General features: G+C 38.3%; 1 protein-coding gene and 1 pseudogene across 2 annotated transcripts in view; one reads left to right on the forward strand and one right to left on the reverse strand.

Annotated features, from left to right (window-relative positions):
* Positions 1-19,540, reverse strand: part of LOC136363519 (myosin-IIIb-like) — a 75,034-nt gene that overhangs the window by 26,183 nt on the left and 29,311 nt on the right. For both annotated transcript variants that reach the window (XM_066322839.1, XM_066322840.1), the window contains exon 7: positions 8,774-8,919. In XM_066322839.1, the coding sequence (XP_066178936.1) occupies positions 8,774-8,919 (146 nt within the window). The remainder of the gene's footprint in view (positions 1-8,773; positions 8,920-19,540) is intronic.
* LOC136363775 (uncharacterized) lies at positions 13,205-17,733 on the forward strand (annotated as a pseudogene).

Raw genomic sequence — 19,540 nt, forward strand, 5'->3', positions numbered from 1 at the left:
TAATGATTTAGGCTTATATGTTGAAAATATAGCCATCTAGTTCTTTACTGAGCAACCTGCCTCCTAGATTATCTTAATTATTTTTATACTAAGAATTTATCTCTATAGCAACACATATTTATTAATCAATCATAAAACTACCTGAACATTAAATGCCTTAGGGCAAAGCAATACTACATGTGAGCTATCTATTTGAAAGGTAGCTATTCTCTGGGGTAAATGGTAGAAAATTGGTTGTTAACTATTGTGAGATTTCCTCACAATCTTCGAACTCATTTTAAATGCAGAGCATAAGTATTTTGCTACACTAGAAATAGAAAGCAGCCATGCTACATCTTCTCCGTTGCAACCTTCAATTTACTGTGCACCATAGCATGAATCTCCTTAAAAATCAGTATGTAATCTGTTTAAGGACGACAGTATTACTGCCAAAAGACAACTACAGACAAAGCTGTTAACTACTGTTGTCCTGTCAAGAAACAGCAAGCGGTTTTGAAAGCATGCTAAAACCAACATAATTTTAGTCTACGATAATAAAAACAAGACTTGGTAGGTCAGCTCTATCCCCTAAATCTAACTAAACCATATTTCAAATCCTCACTTCTGAAGGAGACAACAGTAGATGTCCATCTCCCACCTCTCCTCCTGCTGGATGTGCCTTTCATCACTTGACTGCTCTCAGACTGCAAGGCTTGACCTTGTCAGCAAGAAATTTTCCACTAGAGCAAAACAAAATGGCATTCACAGTATCTTAGCAGTCTGTTATTACTTATGCAATGGATTTTGAAAAGTAATAATTTACCTTAGAAACTGGATGACTAAAATAGTTTTGTGCATTTAATGCACGAAATGAACTGCATATGGAGGCATTAAAAACATCTCTCAGGCATCTCAGCTTCTACCTAGGGTTCGGAGGCAGTTGAGTGCAGCAAGCAGAGTGCAACAAAGAGCATCAGAAGTGACTCTGTTATTTGTCAGAAAATGGTTGAGACTAGAGCACATTGATTTTCACAATTATTCAAGTTTCCTGATGAATTCATTTCAGCTGCATACATTTTAGCTCTTCTGTGTTCCAGCAACAACTATACTGGCAGGAAACACACAGTGAAACAGTCTGTTTTACATAAGCACCAAAGAATATATCTATAAAACAATACCCTTCTATTCATGAGAAAGCCAGTTGGAGGAGAGACTCTTAATGAATCAAAAATCAGAAGCATACTGTGCAGGCAAAGTCCTCCTTAACAGCTGAAACAGTAAATGCTTACAACAGACTATTCAACAGCAAGCCACAGAGCACAAATTACAATTACTTGCTGAAATTAGGCTATGAATACATACGAATAAAGAGTGCATTTGCAAAATCAAATTCTATCTGTAAATTACTTATAATAAGGAAGAGAAAGAAAATCAATGAGAAACAGGCAGTTGTAGGTAAGTTACGTGATAACTGAACAGTTAAAGAAAGGAAAGGAGGGAAATTGCACCAAGATGATTTAATTTTAGGGCTGATTCCCTGTTGTCTTATGTAATATATAAAAATACTTATAATATTCTACCACTATCTCTAATATATTAAGAAGTCATAAGGTAAATGGAAAACAAACCCCATTTTGCTATAATAAAGCTGCTAACAGCATTCATGTCAATTTCTTTAGATTTGTTTTAGATTTTTTACTGCCAGACTTAAAAGCCCAGTTATAGACACACACTTGGTACAGTCTTCAAAACAGCTCTCTGCTTTTTAAGTAAAGATGATACAACGAAGGTAACAGTACTACAAGCTACTCATTACTCTGTTAAACCCCAGCACGAATCTACTTGAGTCTGATACTCAAACCCAAGGATCCATTTGACTTTTTATCAATTCATATACCTATTAGGAATGAATTAGTAATTAGTAAGTCCCATGCATCCTTACAAGAGCAGTGCCCTTGCCCTGGAGTCTTTTGGCACTGCTGCAGACTCTGAGACAGAAGGATAGTAACAATACTAAAATACCTTGTCCTCACAGCACAAAACTGTTTCCCTGTAGACTTTGTGTATGTACTGTCAAATCATACAAATCCCTACATCCACCACTAGAGGTGTATTGCAGGGTAAAAATGGTCCAGTCCCATTCAACATCTTCATTAATGATGAGGCAAAGTGCACCCTCAGCAAGTTTGCTCATGTTCCAGCCTGTGAGGAATGGCTGATACATCACAGGGCTGTGCTGTCCTCCAAAGGGAAGGAACCTCACCAGGCTGGAGATACAGCCACCAGGAACCTCAGAAGTCCAGCAAAAGCAGTGCAGAGCCCTGCACCAGTATTTTCTAGGGGCTGGCCACCAGGAAAGCAGCCTTGCAGCAGAGGAACTGAGGGTTCCAGTGAACACCAAGGTGAACCTGAGCCACTTCTGTGCCCTTGTGGTAACGAAGGCTGCTGGTACCCTGGGCTGCATTAGGAGGGGTGTGGGCAGCAGGCTGACAAAGGTGGCCCTTCCTTTCCTTTCTGCCCTGGTGAGGCCACACTAGAGAGCACTGCAGAGGTCCAGTTCTGGCCTCCCCAGCATCAGAGGCACAAAGCTACTGGGAACAGTCCAGCAAATGGCCACCAGGACTGATCAGGGGACTGGAGCACTTCTCACATGAGGAAAGGTTGAGACAGATGGGATGGTTTAGCACAGAAAAGAGAAAGCTCAAAATGGGTATCATCAATACAGTGATAGGTATAGGGGAGTGTAAGGAAAACTGAGCCAGGCTCTTTTCAGCGGTGCCCAGTGACAGTGCAAGAGTCAATGTGCACACACTGAAACACAGAAGGTTCAACCTGAACATCAGGAAACATTTTTTCACTGTAAGTGGGCCTGAAAAGTGGTACAGGTTGCCCAGACAAGTCGTGGAGTCTCCATCCTTTGCAGATAAAGCTGTATGGACACTGTCCTGGGCAATCTGCTACAGACATCTCAGGTTGAGCAGGACAGTTGGACAAAATGACCTCCAGACATCTCTTCCAACCTCAACTATTCTGTGATTCTATGGAAAAAAATACAGTCAAGCACATGCACTTTCTGACATTTTCAAAAACACATCAATGCTTCCCTTGCTGTGAAACCAGTGATCCTGAACTCTTTGGAAAAAATCAAACACAGAATGGAGATTTAAAGCATTGCAACAGAAATAAAACACAATGTGCTTCTAGGAAATTCCACTAGCTGGCCAATGACATATTTGGGGGGTTAAATAATTTTGAAATCTAGTCATATTTCACTGGTTCAAGATAGTAGACAAGTCTGTAACCTCCTGAAGAATTAGCTGTGGTCTTTCCAATGCCTAGTCACAGACCTGTCTCTTTTTTCACTAGAGATAGACTATTCTTAAATTGCTTTGTTGTTCATACACCAACTAAGGAGAATTCCAAGGTTACTTAATTCTCCTCACTAAATGAAATGTGTCACCTTACATTTTTAGTATTTGGAATTTTCTATAAAAATACAATCACAAATAATGGAGATCCAATGTATCAGACAATAAAATATTGCATAAAAGTCAGCCTATTCCTCAGACAGTTAAACATAGCTTTTACAGACACCACAACACCCTATCTATAACCATAGGCAGAATCTGGTCTTCTGAAGAAGTTCAGTCACATTGTTGTAACTGGGCTTCACTTCCATATTGAGAAATAAACATTATGCTATGAAACTTCTATTCCTAATGTCAAATTATTTACCATAAGACTATTCTCAGCATATTCCTTTAATTACCTTAAACACTTTATATGAAGTAACTACAATTGTATTAATTCTTTTGGATTTTGTTTTACAAAAGCCATCAACTCTCAGCTTTCTTGTCCTACAACACATACTTACGCTTCATTACAATTCCAAGCAACAGCAATAAAAGCGTATGCTACGTGATGTATCAGGATCATGTCAATACCAAAGCAGAGGGCAAAATTACAGAAAAGCTGGAATATGAGAGGCTGAAATACGAAAGGCTATGTTAGAAAAAGTTAGCATTCAAAATGTCCCCACAATGGATCTTACCTGTTCAGATGGATGAAATACCTGCACTGCACCAGATGCCTCACAGGTATACAACAAAGCAAGGTGAGGGTGCAAGGGGCTGTCCCATAGTCACTCTGTCTACTGAAGTCACATTCTATTATCTATTCTCTCTCTTGACATGATCATATCTTTAAAATTACAGTAATTGAGTACTCTTGAAGATCTTTTTTAGAGTTTATTTTCCAACATAAATGGTGAGTGTATGGGGGCACAGAAAGTACTGGTGGCACAGAAGATACTGCCTATGTACAAACTACTATGAAGCTGAAGTTCCAGTGGGGTAGGAGGTGGTTTGATCCTGTTGGATGCAGGTCAGCTGCTGAAGCAGTCAAGCATCAGTAAATTCAAACTTATAAGTACTCCCAAGAGCTGTAAGTCTCAACACAGTACAACACAGGTGAAGAACTGCACCATTCAACGACTACTCACAAGCTCAATTCCATTCCACTCCTGGCTATTTAACATGAAGCATAACAATTTTAGATGAAATTTCACTTAATTTTCAGATTTTGTAAGTTAGAAAATCAAGTAGCCATTTCTTATCATCAATCAATTTTAAAACAGGTGCTTTCCACTGCTCTCAGAAGAACACTTGAGTGATAGACATGAGTGGAGAATCTGGTTTAATTTCTGTGAATGTCAGGTTTTGGTGTAACCTAGAGAAACTACTCTTTACCATGTCCCTGTAAAAAAGACTATAAAAGACTATAGAAGAGACAAATCCTGAAAAGCAGGATCTTTACAACACGATCTGAAATCCTCACTTTGCACTGGTACATACACCCCACCCACCCTTTCCAGACTATAATATACCATCTTTATCTCCTCTTTGCCTCAGTATTTTTTATAGTTGCTACTTTTCAAAATTTCAAATAATTGCCAGTGATTTGTCAGGATACCTGAGGAGATAGCACTGATATGATGTAACATTTCTCACAAGATAACACAGTTTGAAGAATTTATGGATCTATTTTACTTTAAAAAGCTGAGGTACAATGGTATTTGAGAATCTTTCATTTTGTAATATTTTTGCCAAAACCGACACACCTAAGTAGTGACAGCAGATGGAAGAGGTTAAAAGTATCAACTCCCAAATTACCAACTTCGCTAGGCCACCTTCCTTTCATAATTTAGACCCTTCTGTTGGAGATTTGAAAATATATTCTAGGCAGATGACATGTTAACAGAATAATTTCATGGTTCAGTGTCTTCTCAGTATGATTTATCTCTTATCTCTAGGCACTGGAGGTCCCTTTTCAGGAGATTTATTAGTTAGATCCAAGAATCCATTTTGATGAGAGAGAATATGTGCATTATTGCAAAACAGAACATTAACATTTGCTCTAAGCTAATGCCCCCTTCTCATTAGCAGTTTTAAGAAAAGCCCCGTGCATGTGCCACCACAACTGTTACAAAAATACTGCAAACACTATCATACAACAAAATGTTCATGAATGAACGAGGTTTTTCAAATTTGCATTAGTCCAGGAACTTGTATTCCCTTCTCTTCTAAAACTATAATATACATAGAAATAAGGTCTAGAGTCTAATGAAATTAATGACTTAAAAATTAACTAGCATTTTCTTTTTCACTCCACTTCTGCTATCAGTTATTTGCTACAGACACTACATTTTTGGCAGGACAAAAAAAGTGTTTAACCATAGGAAGATCTGGCTTACAGCTCAGGCCACATTATCACAAGTATGAAGTCAATACTTAAGGCACCTTAAAACGAACATTGTGTTTTCAAAAACACTTAGCATCCAGCATCTCCTGTTGTGAAACACTAGTCAAACACTAGTCAGGCTTTGAGGGAAGTGCAGCGCAGTAGCATCATCCTTTTTTCTCATGCCCAAGTTGAAGTTACTCAATGACTTCTGAGAGTTCACCTGTCCTCCAGAAATAAGCTACTTTGTCAAGATAAATTCAGCCTCCAGTCACATTTATGATGCTTGCCCCAATGATAGAAAATCTGAATTTAAATGGGTGTAAGAAACCTACTCTTCCCACAACACCATATAACACATCTTGGGACTCTGTAGTGTATTCACAGATATGCTCCCTTGCTGACTTCTGAGCCATTCAATCTGGAGATTAGTCCATCCCTGGCCCAAGTTACATAACATAGATGTGAATTGAGAGGCAGTAAGTTTAACAGAAGTCCTTGACTTGAGCTCTACACAAGAAGATATCTCCAAAGATCTTGGGGGTATGTAACTGCTCTGACTGCCAGTACAAAATTATTCATCTAATGGTTGATTCAAATCCTGTAAAGGTGATGTAAAGACTCACTGATTTAAATTATAATCATTTAAGACTAAGGTATAGCTCTACTGCTTACTATGTTGAAACTCTGTGCCAAGGCTAAAAGCATAATTGGCTCTCACTAGAAAAAAAGCCAGTGACTAAACTGGCATAGGAACTTAACTATTTGAGAATGGAAGAAGTCTACAGAAACACACACAGAGATTTCTGTATCTAGTTTTGGCAGTTTTGCCATTACTAACATTTTAAAATATTCATGAAAACAGATTATTAAACAGTGTTTGATAATGAAACTTGAAAACCACTGCAAAGTTTTCTCCTAATATAAAGAAACTAGCATCACAGGAAGCAGACAGTCTAGGACACAGGAGGAAATATAAGTAGAAAGATATGGATCAACCGAAGTCAAGAATGTAAGCGAACAAGGAACTGATTCTTGATAATTCTCTGACTGAGTGCTGTCTATGTGTCTTTTAGTGTAAATAGCAATGTCACCTCTTCGCCAAACTACAGTCGAACCAGCCCAATCAACAAAAAATTATCCTGGGAGAACATATACAGAAATCACATACAAAAATCAATGAATCAATAGCCCATTATGTTCACTGCATGTTATTACCCATTACATTTACTGTTTGTCATTTGCAGAAGCTTTTTGCACTTCCAGGTAGAATGGAGCTTGACTGTAGGGAACCACAGCCACACCATAACTGTGCTCAGGATTTTGGATTGAACAGTCTCAGAAGGTGAGCTCCAATGCTTCTATATGTCACTGCTGCATATTCAGCATCCAGTGCTCTGAAGAACCACTTTCAGTCTGAGAAAAGCCTCAATGCTCATGTTGAAAAGGCTGTTAAAAATGTGTGCATTTCAGCCTAGTTATCAAGAGCTGCTCTGAGAATACTTCTGAACTGTAAAACTACCCTAAGAGGGGAATTCGCCTTTTTGTTGTATTTGCAATCCCTCTGAATTGATTTCAAACAAGTATCAGGAGAGAAGCTCTGTCTCCTATACCCCAGGTGCTCATGCCATCCAGCACTCATCCTAGTTCACTTCATCTAATAAGAATGCATTGTTAGAAGCAGCAAGGCTATAGTTTATATAATGCACCACCAACGAAAATATCTCAACTTAAAAATTGATGCTATTCTATTTGATAAATGTACACATTATTTGATTAATCAGATAGATAATTCACCTTTGTTTTGCTAAGTCAGAGACGCAACAGCACATAGAGAAAGAGGTAATCTGCGGCCAGAAATCAAATCTCTACATGCCCTATTTTATGTATCTTCCTATTGCTTGCTCTTACTTTTGTTATCACTTCTGTCCTTTTAAACTGTTGAGCACTGATAAATTTTTTAGATATTCTTTTAGTAATCTGAAGCCTCCCTTGCCTTAACTGCCTGGACCCATTTTACACTCATGAAAAGGCAACAAGATCAACTCCTGCTTCAGTATGAATAATTTTGGAAAGAGTGGTGGCAGTTCATGTCTGAGCTGGGGAGAAGGAGAGAACTGTATGAGCCAGAACTAAGCACAACTGCATCTGCATATAAATAGACTTAATCAGAAATGCAAATTGCAATCAGATGAAATTTTAAAAGCCTATGATAACTGTGTAGACAACAAAAGGTCAAACACTTGTATTGCTGAAGGTTTTAAACTGCTAAGTCAGTGGTGATTCTTCATGAGCCAAAATGTGGAAAAGTCTAGAACATGCCAGTCTAATCAATGATGGACAATTTCTATATTTCTTCTATTATTACAACTGTTTTGCTGCTAAACTCTGTTTTACACTGTCAATCTCAACTTATTCAGGAAGACTCGATGAAATTAAAACAAATGAAATCAAATATAGACAGTATGAAATAATACAGCTAATATACATGACTATATATAGAAAAATTCATATCCCTTTTTCATATCCAATCTAATATAATTCATATTGGAATTTCCACGAATGACAATCCAAATCTTCACATTTTAACATCCTCAGGTAAATGAAAAAATAAGTTATGACTACAGCTTGCTGAAGCTGTCAGACTGCTTCATAGCACTGTCAAAATTGTATGTTTTTCTTTTACGGTAAAACAAACCAAAGACTCTAGAAGAATAATATTTGAAAATATTGTTTAACAGTTACAGATGCTGGCTTCTCCATTTGAAATAAACGTTTGCATCAGTAGTAGCTAAGAGGAAGGAAGGTACCTGGATATGATATGATTTTATATTCTAAAGTAAGAACAAATAAGTAAGTCTTCATAATTTCAAGGAGTTCTAAATAAAAACTATTGTAGAAGCCAGACTGAAAAACGATCTTTAACAGCTTTTTATTGTCTTTTTGTAGAAGAGATTCTTAGGATTTGAAGCACAAACATTTGCCAAATATTTCCCCTTTGACTAGACTGCCTTTGAACAAACTAGTGAGGGAAGAGAGCCATCTAGTGCCATACCTTGGAATTTTAAAAAGGGTTTTCACCGGATGCATGTCAAATAAAGGAGGGTCTCCATCCCCCAGTTCAATAGCTGTTATTCCCAGGGACCATACGTCACACCGAGCATCATATGAGTAGTCATACTGCTGTTCACAAGCAATGACCTATCAGAAGAGAAGCAGAGAAACCAACGCTTTAATCTAATTTACAATTCATTTCATCCAATATAACATGAAGGTACTTTTTTGGGTCATGTCTAAAATGCTCTGTCTCTATCAAATCCATATCATTTTTGCTTGTATATACCTGACAGAAGAAACACCACAAAAAGGTAACAGTAAATTAGAACTTCTCTTAGGTTTGTTTTCTTTAAAAACAATCTCTCTTTTTTAAAAAAATACATTAAGTTCCATGGGATGCTTCAGATATCTATACAAAGAACAACAATACTAAATCCTTTTCCTGAAAAAAAGACTTACAGAAACTTATTACAATAGCAGAGAACCCTACTGATGTTATTCTTATTAACCTCTATGACTATTCCTGAGGATAGACCATTTTGTACAGCTGGTTTTTAGATAAGGATATTCCATCAGTGATTTCTACCTTTTTTTTTCCAGTTGTTTGGTTTTTTTCTACTTACTGTATTTGACTGGTTTAAAAAAAATCTTGGGTAACACTTAAGATTTCTAAGGTAAGAAAAATGTCAAAGAAAAATGCAAGTGAGCAGGAATCTCTCCATGGATACCAGAACAGTTTTACATCACAAACTTAATGCACACTTCCAGCCAACTCACTGATCACATTCTAATACACTAACTATTCATGCCAACTGGATCTAAATGTGAGATTCAAACCAAAGTTTAAATTTAGCCCTTATCTTTACAAAGGGATGAGACAAAAATTGCAGCTTCACTGTATTTTATTATGATTTGGAATTGTGTCTCAAGTTTGTCTTCCCAAATCTCATTGATTTAAACAATTACTTTGAAAATTTGTTGGATCCCTGCATATTGCTAGTTTAAACTTCCGTGTTTTTTCCCATAGTTTTTAAAGTATCTTTAATAATTTGTACTTCAGATAAAAAGAACATGTCCTAGGGTGGCTGTACCTATGTTCTAGAACAGATTTTATATTTTTTTAACTACTGCATTACTTCTGAATTCCTGTGTTAGGGCTCCTGTTTGGAACAACAGTTTGCACAGATTGCAGTGTGCAAGTCAGCAATGCAAGTAGTCGCTGGCAGAGGCCTGTTATAAAAAAACCCTTTCCTGGAGAAGCTGCTGATTCCATCTTAACCTCTTAGTTACTTTCTCCATAAACTGCACCTAACAAAGGCATTCCTGACTCTGGCAGTGATTCTAGCCAACAGGCCCATAGAAATTGTCAGGCCCATAGAAATCAGGACTCGTGACCCCACGGTAGTGCACTCATTGTTTATTTTATCAGAAGTCAAGGGTGCTGAACACAGTTAAAGCCATATTGAAATGTTTCGGGGGCAGATTTGCATTAATGTTGCACATCAGTTAATTCCTTTTTTTTTTCTAGAGCAAATCAGTCAGGAAAAATGAAGATGCTTCCAAATTTTTTATTGATGTTTTGACAAGTGTTGAGATCACCCTTTCTCCTCAATTTTTCCAGTTAGTATGCCAGAGAAAGGGGAAAAACAAAAGCAAGCACAGCAAAAGAGGACTCTGAGATCTTTTCCTTCAGCTTGAAGAGGCAGAGCTTTGTCAGTTAATCTGGTGTTTTTCAAAGTTGTCACACAAAGATCATTTCTCCACCTCCCTTCTCTTCAACAGAATGTCTTAAATAAAAGCTCTGGGATAATTTTTAGTTCTTCAAAATGTTCACTATAGCCTTGCTCTCACCACAGAGATCACTCTATCTCATGAAATATGGACAGTAGACAGCTTCTACAAAGCTCAAGCAGAGTGCTTTAAAACACACTCCTGTTTCAGAGGCCTTTATGATAATTTCATTTTCTTATAAAATTTTTGAGAGAAAAAATCAAAGGCAAAAACTTAGGAAGTCAGTGTAGAGATCCATCAGAGATACTTAAATAATATGTTCTGAAGAGGCTATCATTGAAATTTTGCTCAGAGATTGAAGAGGAAGCTTATAATTCTTGTTTATTTGGGGGGTTTTCTAAAGAGTTCCTCAAATCATCTGCATATTCAATAACACTTCCTCAAAAAAATCATCCAAGTTGGCTTCCACGACCATGACTTGGCTAACTTTATGTACTGTGCTCTCCTTCCTTTTTTAACACATGAAAAATATTTATCTGCTTAGTATAAAATCTGTTAGAGCCCATTTCCTGGAGGTTATCTTGGAAGTTGCCTGGGTCTCATCAGTGTGCTGAGTCCTTAGCAAATACTGCTCTATTTGTTCTCAAACTTTATGATGCAGAGGAACACATTTTTGTTTTCAAAAAAAGGAAAAGAAGGAGCTGCTCAAGGTCACACTGGACTTCATCAGCAATGCCACACACTTAGCCTGCCTAAAACATTCAAAGATACCATGCTTTTTTCCTACACGCACATCACAATTGCTTCTGCCTACAGGACAATGACAAACTGCTGTATATCTTGGTCTTACAAAGTTTAACAAACTACACTAGTAAGTCTTAGAGCTTTTTTTACCTTTCCAGTGTATTACCTACCGAAGAGAAAGGAATGTATAACATATCTTTGTGTCTTCTGCTCCACACCTAAAGAAACACCCCCAGGACATGGCAGTATAATCATACCATGGCAAAATGCTACCATTCTAACCAAGGGGAATTAGACACCATTAGATTCTCCTCCATTCTGTTATAGAGCCTATGGTGATTATGTCAGAAAAAAATATTCCTCTTAATATGTTTTCTTTTTTAAAAAACTAATTCAGCCAGTGGGCCATACAAACCAGTATGTTCTAGACTATTAGCTTGACAATAGTGAGGTTAGCCTCACAACTGGATACAACAGAAAAGATACAAAACTAACTTCACCCAGTATGTAGAATGTACACGCATTTAACAATCGCTTTGCTTTGAAACAAATATTCAGTTTCTGTGGAACTTACTACTAGAATCTTACCAACTTACGTACCCCTTGGAGAAACACAGATGCCACTGATTTCAATTTTTAAAGCAAGAAGAAAGTTTTATAGTTTTTTCCTTGATGAAAGGTGTCCATCAGCAGTTTGCTTTATGTGTTGACTAGCAGAGAACACTCTCTTGCAATGTGAAGAAGAGAGTGTTCTATAAGTCACAGTGTACAGTCCAGCTAAGTCCTTGGGTATGCCCCAGTCCTCTTTTGCCTTGAAAACTATTGCTACTCCCTGTAGAGCAAAAATCTCTAAAAGTCAAATACAAAAGGGGGATAGGCTATTGACTTATCTTTGTTTATAATCACGTCTCTATCAGGAACTCAGAGACACTTTTTTTTTAAACATCCCTACTTTTTGTTGGAGTTTTGGAGCTGAGAGTACCGCTCAGCACTGCTGAAGCCTGCTCTGCCCAGTGGGGCATGAAGACAGAGTCCAGAAGACAACTGAAGAACATGCTACTATCCCTTTCTCTTCCTTGTGCAGACATCACATTTGTACCAATTTTAAATCCAGCAAAATCCTCCCTTGCTTGTAAAAGTGAAACAGAAGAGATAATTTGCTTTGCTGCAAACATTATGTTCATGGCAAAGCTTTAGGGGGTGATGTAGCTAATCCTGGGATTTGCTAGTAAACATTATGGGAATAAACACCAAGTCTTTCACTTCAGTATGAGCTGCTGCATGCACACAGTGGCCTGGGTTGCTAAGGAAACAGAGACAGGCTGTCATCTTTTCTTTTAGTTGTAATTTCGTCACAATTTCATGCCCAGTCATACTGCTGTAGGTTGAAAAGGATTCAAACACCAGACAGAGAAACAGAAAGTGTGATGGTAGTTGTCAACACTAATTGTGCTGAGGGTCACACTGGTACAGAATGAGGGGATAGGGAATTCACAGGTCTGGAAATATGGTACATAAACAAATCAGTCACACTAACTGGAGGGAATTTAGATGCATTCTGTGTGATTTATAACTTGTACAGAAACACAAAAATTCACAGAGATCATCAAGATGCCTCATATCCAGACAAGAAAACTTTATATTCAAGGATATAATTCAGCTTGTTTTGAAATCAATACAAGTATTTCTCTGAACTTCAGCAAGTACAGCAGCAGATCCAAGGTGGATTCAAAAGAAGGAAAGCAGTTAATACAGAGAACTACCAATTATTTGGACAGCAGTCATACTGACTTGTGCAGAGAGAGGAAGCTGTATACATGTTTAGGTGAAGCAAAACACATCAAACCCCTTCAAGTTTGCCCAGAATTATTAGAAGTGAACTTACTTTCACTTTGCCTCAGTATGTACAGTGTACAGAGCAGAGCTGCAAGCACACGCTGTAGCAGCAGTGCAGATGTGCTACCTGGAGACGACTGCAGCACAGCCAGCGCTGCTGCCCCCCGCGCAGGAAGGAGCCTCAGCTGGCCAGGCTGCTGCTGCTGGAGGGAGCTGCTGCTGGGCTCAGCTGACAGAGGCAGCTAAGCAGCTTATGGGCTGTGTGAGCACTGCTGAGAAGCTCTGCGCATGGAAAATGAACGTGGCACTAAGTTGTTACCCTTGCTGCACGGAAAACAAGATTGCCAGCTGTGCCAGTCAAGTGAAATAAACCAAATGAACTTCTGGGCTCCATCGGACACTATACAACCCAACTTCATTCGTTTACATTGGAAATATAATATTAAATAGTCTTCTAATTCCTATGTACTGAAACCAAAAAAGCCTTCCTGATAGCACATAGCAGCACTGGGGATACTGAACTAGACAAACCAAAGTGATACTCATCTATCTTTATCTCTCAATCACTTCCTCTTTCCCTCTTTTCCTTCCACTCTTCAAACATATATTTTAAAAAGACTAATTTTGTGATTGAAATTGGCTCCATATTCCTGCATTTTCTTATTTGGATTTCAGTTGCTTATTTTTTACCATTATACAAATGTTTCCATGGTATATCAGAAAATTATTACATTGTTATAAATGTTCCCAAAATAAGTAGTAAATAACATTTAAAATAAGTCCTGTAAGTAATTATCACAATTAATACTGACTCATTATAAATTAATTATATGTCAAGTAGTCAAATTTTACCAGCTGTGAGTAATCAATTTTCATTTTTGTTTTTAATGTACCCAAGGGAAATATTCCTGAGACCATTAGACTGCTCTGGCAAGAGGCTACATTTGCAGGAAAACACAATACCTTTTATTGGACCAAATGATATAGTAATGAAAAGCAGACAGGCTTTCAAGCGCACAAATCCTGCTTTTATACCATGAGACCGCCACAAACTCAATACTGCTCATAATAAAATAATTCATACATTTTGATTCTGATCCACAGATTTACCCCTGACTAGTATGTATATATACCACACACCTCACACAGATTTTCAAATGGTCCTTCACAAAGAAAGCAAAAACTAAGAGCCAACTCCATCCTCCTAAGTAAACATATTTCATGTAGGCAACTCAGTGCAGAACCATGTGGTATTGAACTGATTTTCTCTGATGTTTTGGGCTTGTTGTTTTGATTTGTCTTTTAAATCTTTAAACACCCTACATGAAAGCTTTACAACCTCTCCATAGCTGTTAAAACAAAATAAAAGCAACTCCTCCACACCCCTTCACAAGACTAAGGCTTTGTCATTAATGTTACTGGCAATGCTCCCTGAGGTCTCCTCCACCTGCCATGTGCTTCTCACCTGCCATGCTAGCCCAGGTGAAGGTCAGCTCTCCTGGAGGCAAAGGAGGAGGGGATGTATCCTGCTAGACTCAGCTTTTGAGGTAGAGCTTGCTGGTGCTGTCCCACTATGCTCTCTGCCTCTCTTGTATGTAACGTCCTTTAAGGTTTGAAACCTCTACATTCCAATTCAGCTTTCTAAATCCACTCCTTTCATTATGGATTTTTAAGCAACTTCAATATAATTCCTTACCACAGCAGTTTGTTAAGGCTTCAGTTTGAGTCACAGAAAAAGAAGCAAGCAGGAGGAAAATCAGGACGTAAAAGGCAACTTCCTTCATTTCTTTAAAGAAATAAAAATCTATATTCAGAAAAAGAAATCTTTTTTTAAATCATGTCAGCTCTCAGAAGGTGGCATCTCAGAGTCACAGGCATTTTAATCATGTGCAGCCATTTAGAGGCTTAATTCTACGCCACATTCTGCTACTGACCTGCTGTAAGTTCTTAAGCAAATCACTTCACTTCCATGTCCTTCAGTTCACTCATGCAGTCCTGCCCTATCTATTTAGAGCAGTTTTTCCCACTCTCTCCCCCATGTCTTCCCACACTTACACTTCTGTAGTTCCTCTCTGGAACTCCCAGTTCCACATGAACCACAGCACAGCACTCAAACCCAGTGCTGCACTTCAAAAGGACAGCAAATACTTCCTAAAAATAATTGCCAGTACACTGCAGTGTCCCAGCACCATAACCTCCTCAAAAACAGGATGTAATTTCATAATGTATGTCAAGAGGGAAATCCCTTTTCACCCTAGGCTTAATATAGTTTCACCTATGTGACAAATTATTTAATGCTACTTACCTTCAACTTTAGCATTTATTTACTGCATTTATTACTTTTACCCCTTAAATGTGTGGAATTTTCAAATATTTTACTGTTGATTAATCATGATGCAAGATACTGAGAGAGAATAGGTTTAGATTAGGTATTATGAAAAAATTCTTTACTGTGAGGGTGGTGAGGCACTAGAACAGGTTGCTCAAAGAAGCTGGAAGTGTATAAAGTCAGGTTGGATGAGGTTCTGAGCAACCTGGTCGAGTGGAAGGTGTCCCTTCCTAGGGCAGGGGACTTGGAAATAGATGATCTTTAAGGTCCCTTCCAACTCAAGCCTATGATTCTATGATTCAATAAGCCCAGGTAAGTGACAGGATAATATTTTCTACGCGGTTTTCCCAATTCAGTATTTAGCTACACATTTAATGTATTTATAATTAAATAAATTTTACCCCAAATTCTAAGACCTGAATGCAGCCCTTATTTTGATAAATATTGACTTCAGCAGAAAAGTTACTGTGAGGTTTTTGCAAAATTGTATTTTTCTCTTTGTATATTTTAAACTACATTAATGCAAGTTACTTATTAGGGTGCCTTTTCACCAGGTAGTTTTGTTAATTTTTCATTAGATTATGTAGACCCACAGCTTCGTACTGAAACAATGCAAATATTATTCATTGTTTCAGGATTAGACTTATTTCACACACACATAATCATGTTCCAAGTTTAAAAAGAATACAAAGGAACACTGGGAAAAGAAAAACAATTTAAGCTAGAAAAACAAAATAAGCTAGTCATCTACTGTTCTAACACCTTGGAAATTTATTCTGATTCTCCGATGTACTGAATTTTATCCCAGCAGAATGCCTTCATTCAGCAGGAGAAAGGCAAACTGTGTCTGGGGCAATCTACCTGATCATTACTTCCTCCTGCCAGCATGGTAATAAATATTCAAAACACAGGGTTGAGACAGCTTTAAATAATACTGTGACATCTGAAATATCTCTGAATATAGGAAAACAGACCCAAGATTTTACCTCTGGTTAACTCATTATCAGAGAATTCGTGTATCTTTACCACAATATCACAGCCTTTTCTACTCATGTGTCATATGTCATAGTTCAACAATTAATCCTTCAAAGGACCAACTATGTTTTAATTATGTTCCTTTTAAAATATAAGTACACATTCACTAGTGTAATTTTTTAGCAGCTATCAGTAAAATATAACAGCATATTCCCTGCAGTTTAAAATTATCTTCAGCATTTCTCCGGTTCTGACTTCAAGTATCTTTTTCTATTTCCATTCTTAAAACTAAATTTGGGCCAAACATGTACATATACCTGTACATGGAGCACATCATCTTGAACGTGATCACATGGCATACATAGGACAACCAAGGGATCAGACACAGCCAGCAGGAAGGGCAGGTTCCTGCCTGATAAACCCTAGGGGATGAGAAAAAGGCTGTGGATGTTGCTTACCTGGACTTGATGGTTCTTTGACACAGTCTCCTACAGCATACTCCTGGAAAAGCTGGCAGCACACAGCTTAGACAGGTGCAATCTTCACTGGGTTAAGAACTCCCTGGATGGCCAGGCCCAGAGAGTGATGGTGAATGGTGCTGCATCCAGTGGGTGTCCTGTCACTAGAGGTTTCCCCCAGGGATCAGTGTTGGGCCTATATCTTTAATATCTTTACTGGTAATCTGAATGAGGGGACTGAGCATGCAGCACTACAGGCTGGGGGCAGAGCATCTGGAAAGTGGCCCAATGGGAAAAGACCTGGGGGTGCTGGTGAACAGCAGCTGAACATGAGGCAGAGTGTGCCCAGCTGGCCAAGAAGGCCAGAGACATCCTGGCCTGTATCAGGAACAGTGTGACCAGCAGGGCCAGGGCAGTGATTGTTCCACCTTTACTGGGCACTGGTGAGGTCACAGCTCGAGTGCTGCGTCCAGTTCTGGGCCCCTCAGCTCAGAAAGGACACTGAGGTGCTGGAGTGTGTCCAGAGAAGGGCAAGGAAGCTGGTGAAGGGTGTGGAGCACAAGTCCACTGAGGAGCAGCTGAGGGAGCTGGGGGTGTTTAGCCTGGAGAAGGGGAGGCTCAAGGGGACCTCATCACTTTACAACTCACTGGAAGGAGGGTGTAGTCAGGTGGGGGTCAGTCTCTTTTTGAAGGCAATCTGAACCAGGACAAGTGCACATGTGTTTTAAGCTGTGTCAGGGATGGTTTAGGTTGGACATTAAGAAGAATTTCTTCACAGCAAGGGTGATTAAAGATTGGCATGAATTGCCCAGGGAGGTGGTGGAGGCACAATCTCCAGAGGTGCTTAAGGAAAGACTGGATGTGGCACTCAGCACCATGGTCTAGTTGACACAGTAGTTGGTCATAGGTTGGACTCAATGATCTCAGAGGTCTTTTCCACCTACTTGACTCTGTGATTCTGTTATTTTGTGATATTCTAACTGAGCTTGTTTCAAGAGTCAAGTTTTCAGTACGATAATCTAATCATATGTGTGGAACAAGAAATCTGCAATTCTATTTGAACTAGGCTTTGTTCAGTTGCATACTGGAAGTTGAAAACAAGACATGCTAATGCTTAGAAACACAGATGTAAAGGCAGTTCAGTAAAAAAGCTTAAAATCTGATTCCTACTGCTAGCACATAAAAGAATTTATTTCAGCACCATAGAATCATATTTTAGGTAATTTAAGTGTTTGGTAACAGGCAGCTTTAAACATACTAACACTGTCCTGCCTTATTTATCTTTTATTGGTATGCTTGTATTCAGCGTTTCAGTTTCTGAGACTCTACTTTTGTAAGTATGAAACAATGTTAATTAGGTCAAACAACAATTATTCATTTTCAGTGAGTCTGCTTTAAAGCTGCTCTCAAACTGACTTATCCTTGTCATGTTTCTGTGTTGCTTCCTCACAGCCTAATTTTTACCTGCATTTTCATTTTTCAGCAAAATTTTCGTGAATCACAAGCTCTGCTCAAAACAAATGCTCAATGACAAATCTTTTTTGTCCTAGTATTGCTAAACAGGCCTCAGAGTCATCAGAAAAAAGGAGCCAAGATGCTTGAGTCATGCAAAAATTAAGCAGTTAAGCTGCTACTTTGAGTGCTGCCAGTAAGAACAGAGTTGAAACACCTTCCTTACACCACCCTCAGCCACTACCATTTTTCTATGAACTTCTGCTATTTCAAGTACCATGTCATATAATCCCTTTGTAAAACATATCAAACCTAAACTATGTTTTCTTCATTATACCGTTCACGACTCAGGCTGATCTAGTGATTCCAGTTTCCAGTGTATTTGTCTCCTGCTTATATCTAATTATTCCTATTGTCAGCTTGAAACATCCTGCATCATCCTTCTCCGGGTTTTATTTTCCTGGAGTTTACATTGGAAAATATTTCCTGTGTGCTTTATTCTACTCTGAAACACTACTGTAGTCTCTTCCTCCAAGGCAAGCTTTTTCAGCTCCCCTCTTCACTCCCCCTTCAGAATAAATCCATCTTTCTCATTGCCAGATGAGATCCCATGATTACCTTTGACTGAAGTACCTATGTTTCACATAGAGGTAGTTATAGTCCAATTTAAAAAAAGTCTTCACGCTTTCTATTTCTCTGATTAGCTTTGTATTTCTCTGATGAACATTTTATTCCTGTTCAGTTATTTTATGATATTTTTGGGTTTGATGTAAATTCTATCCTATGTCAAAAACCTTTAGACAGGAAGATTTTTTGCAAATGAGTGCAAAAATCTGAGTTTAGTGCCTTTCTAGTGTTTACTGATCTCACCACAATCTCATCTAGAAAACATTCCATCTTTTTGCAGTCCTAATCTTCCATCTTTCACAAAAAAATTTGAGTGCATATTTTAAAAATACCAGAAAGATCTCCCCAGAAATAAAGTAAATTGCATCTTGCACATCACTTGAAACCTGTCATTTATATGAGCAACTGCAGTGACCTGAGCAAGCATGTTATGCAACTTGTCATTAAAAAGCCATTTCAATGACAGCATAGTGGATATCCAAGCACCTTACAGCTGTTTTGCAGATTGGCACACCTATGAAGCCTATGTCACACACAGGTATATAAATGTGATATAGGTTACTATGGTTATGGTACTGAGTTGGTTCTTCCAACAGTTCTTTTCAAAACAGGA

Source organism: Sylvia atricapilla, chromosome 7 (assembly GCF_009819655.1).
Source record: "Sylvia atricapilla isolate bSylAtr1 chromosome 7, bSylAtr1.pri, whole genome shotgun sequence".
Classification (NCBI taxonomy): Eukaryota; Metazoa; Chordata; class Aves; order Passeriformes; family Sylviidae; genus Sylvia; species Sylvia atricapilla.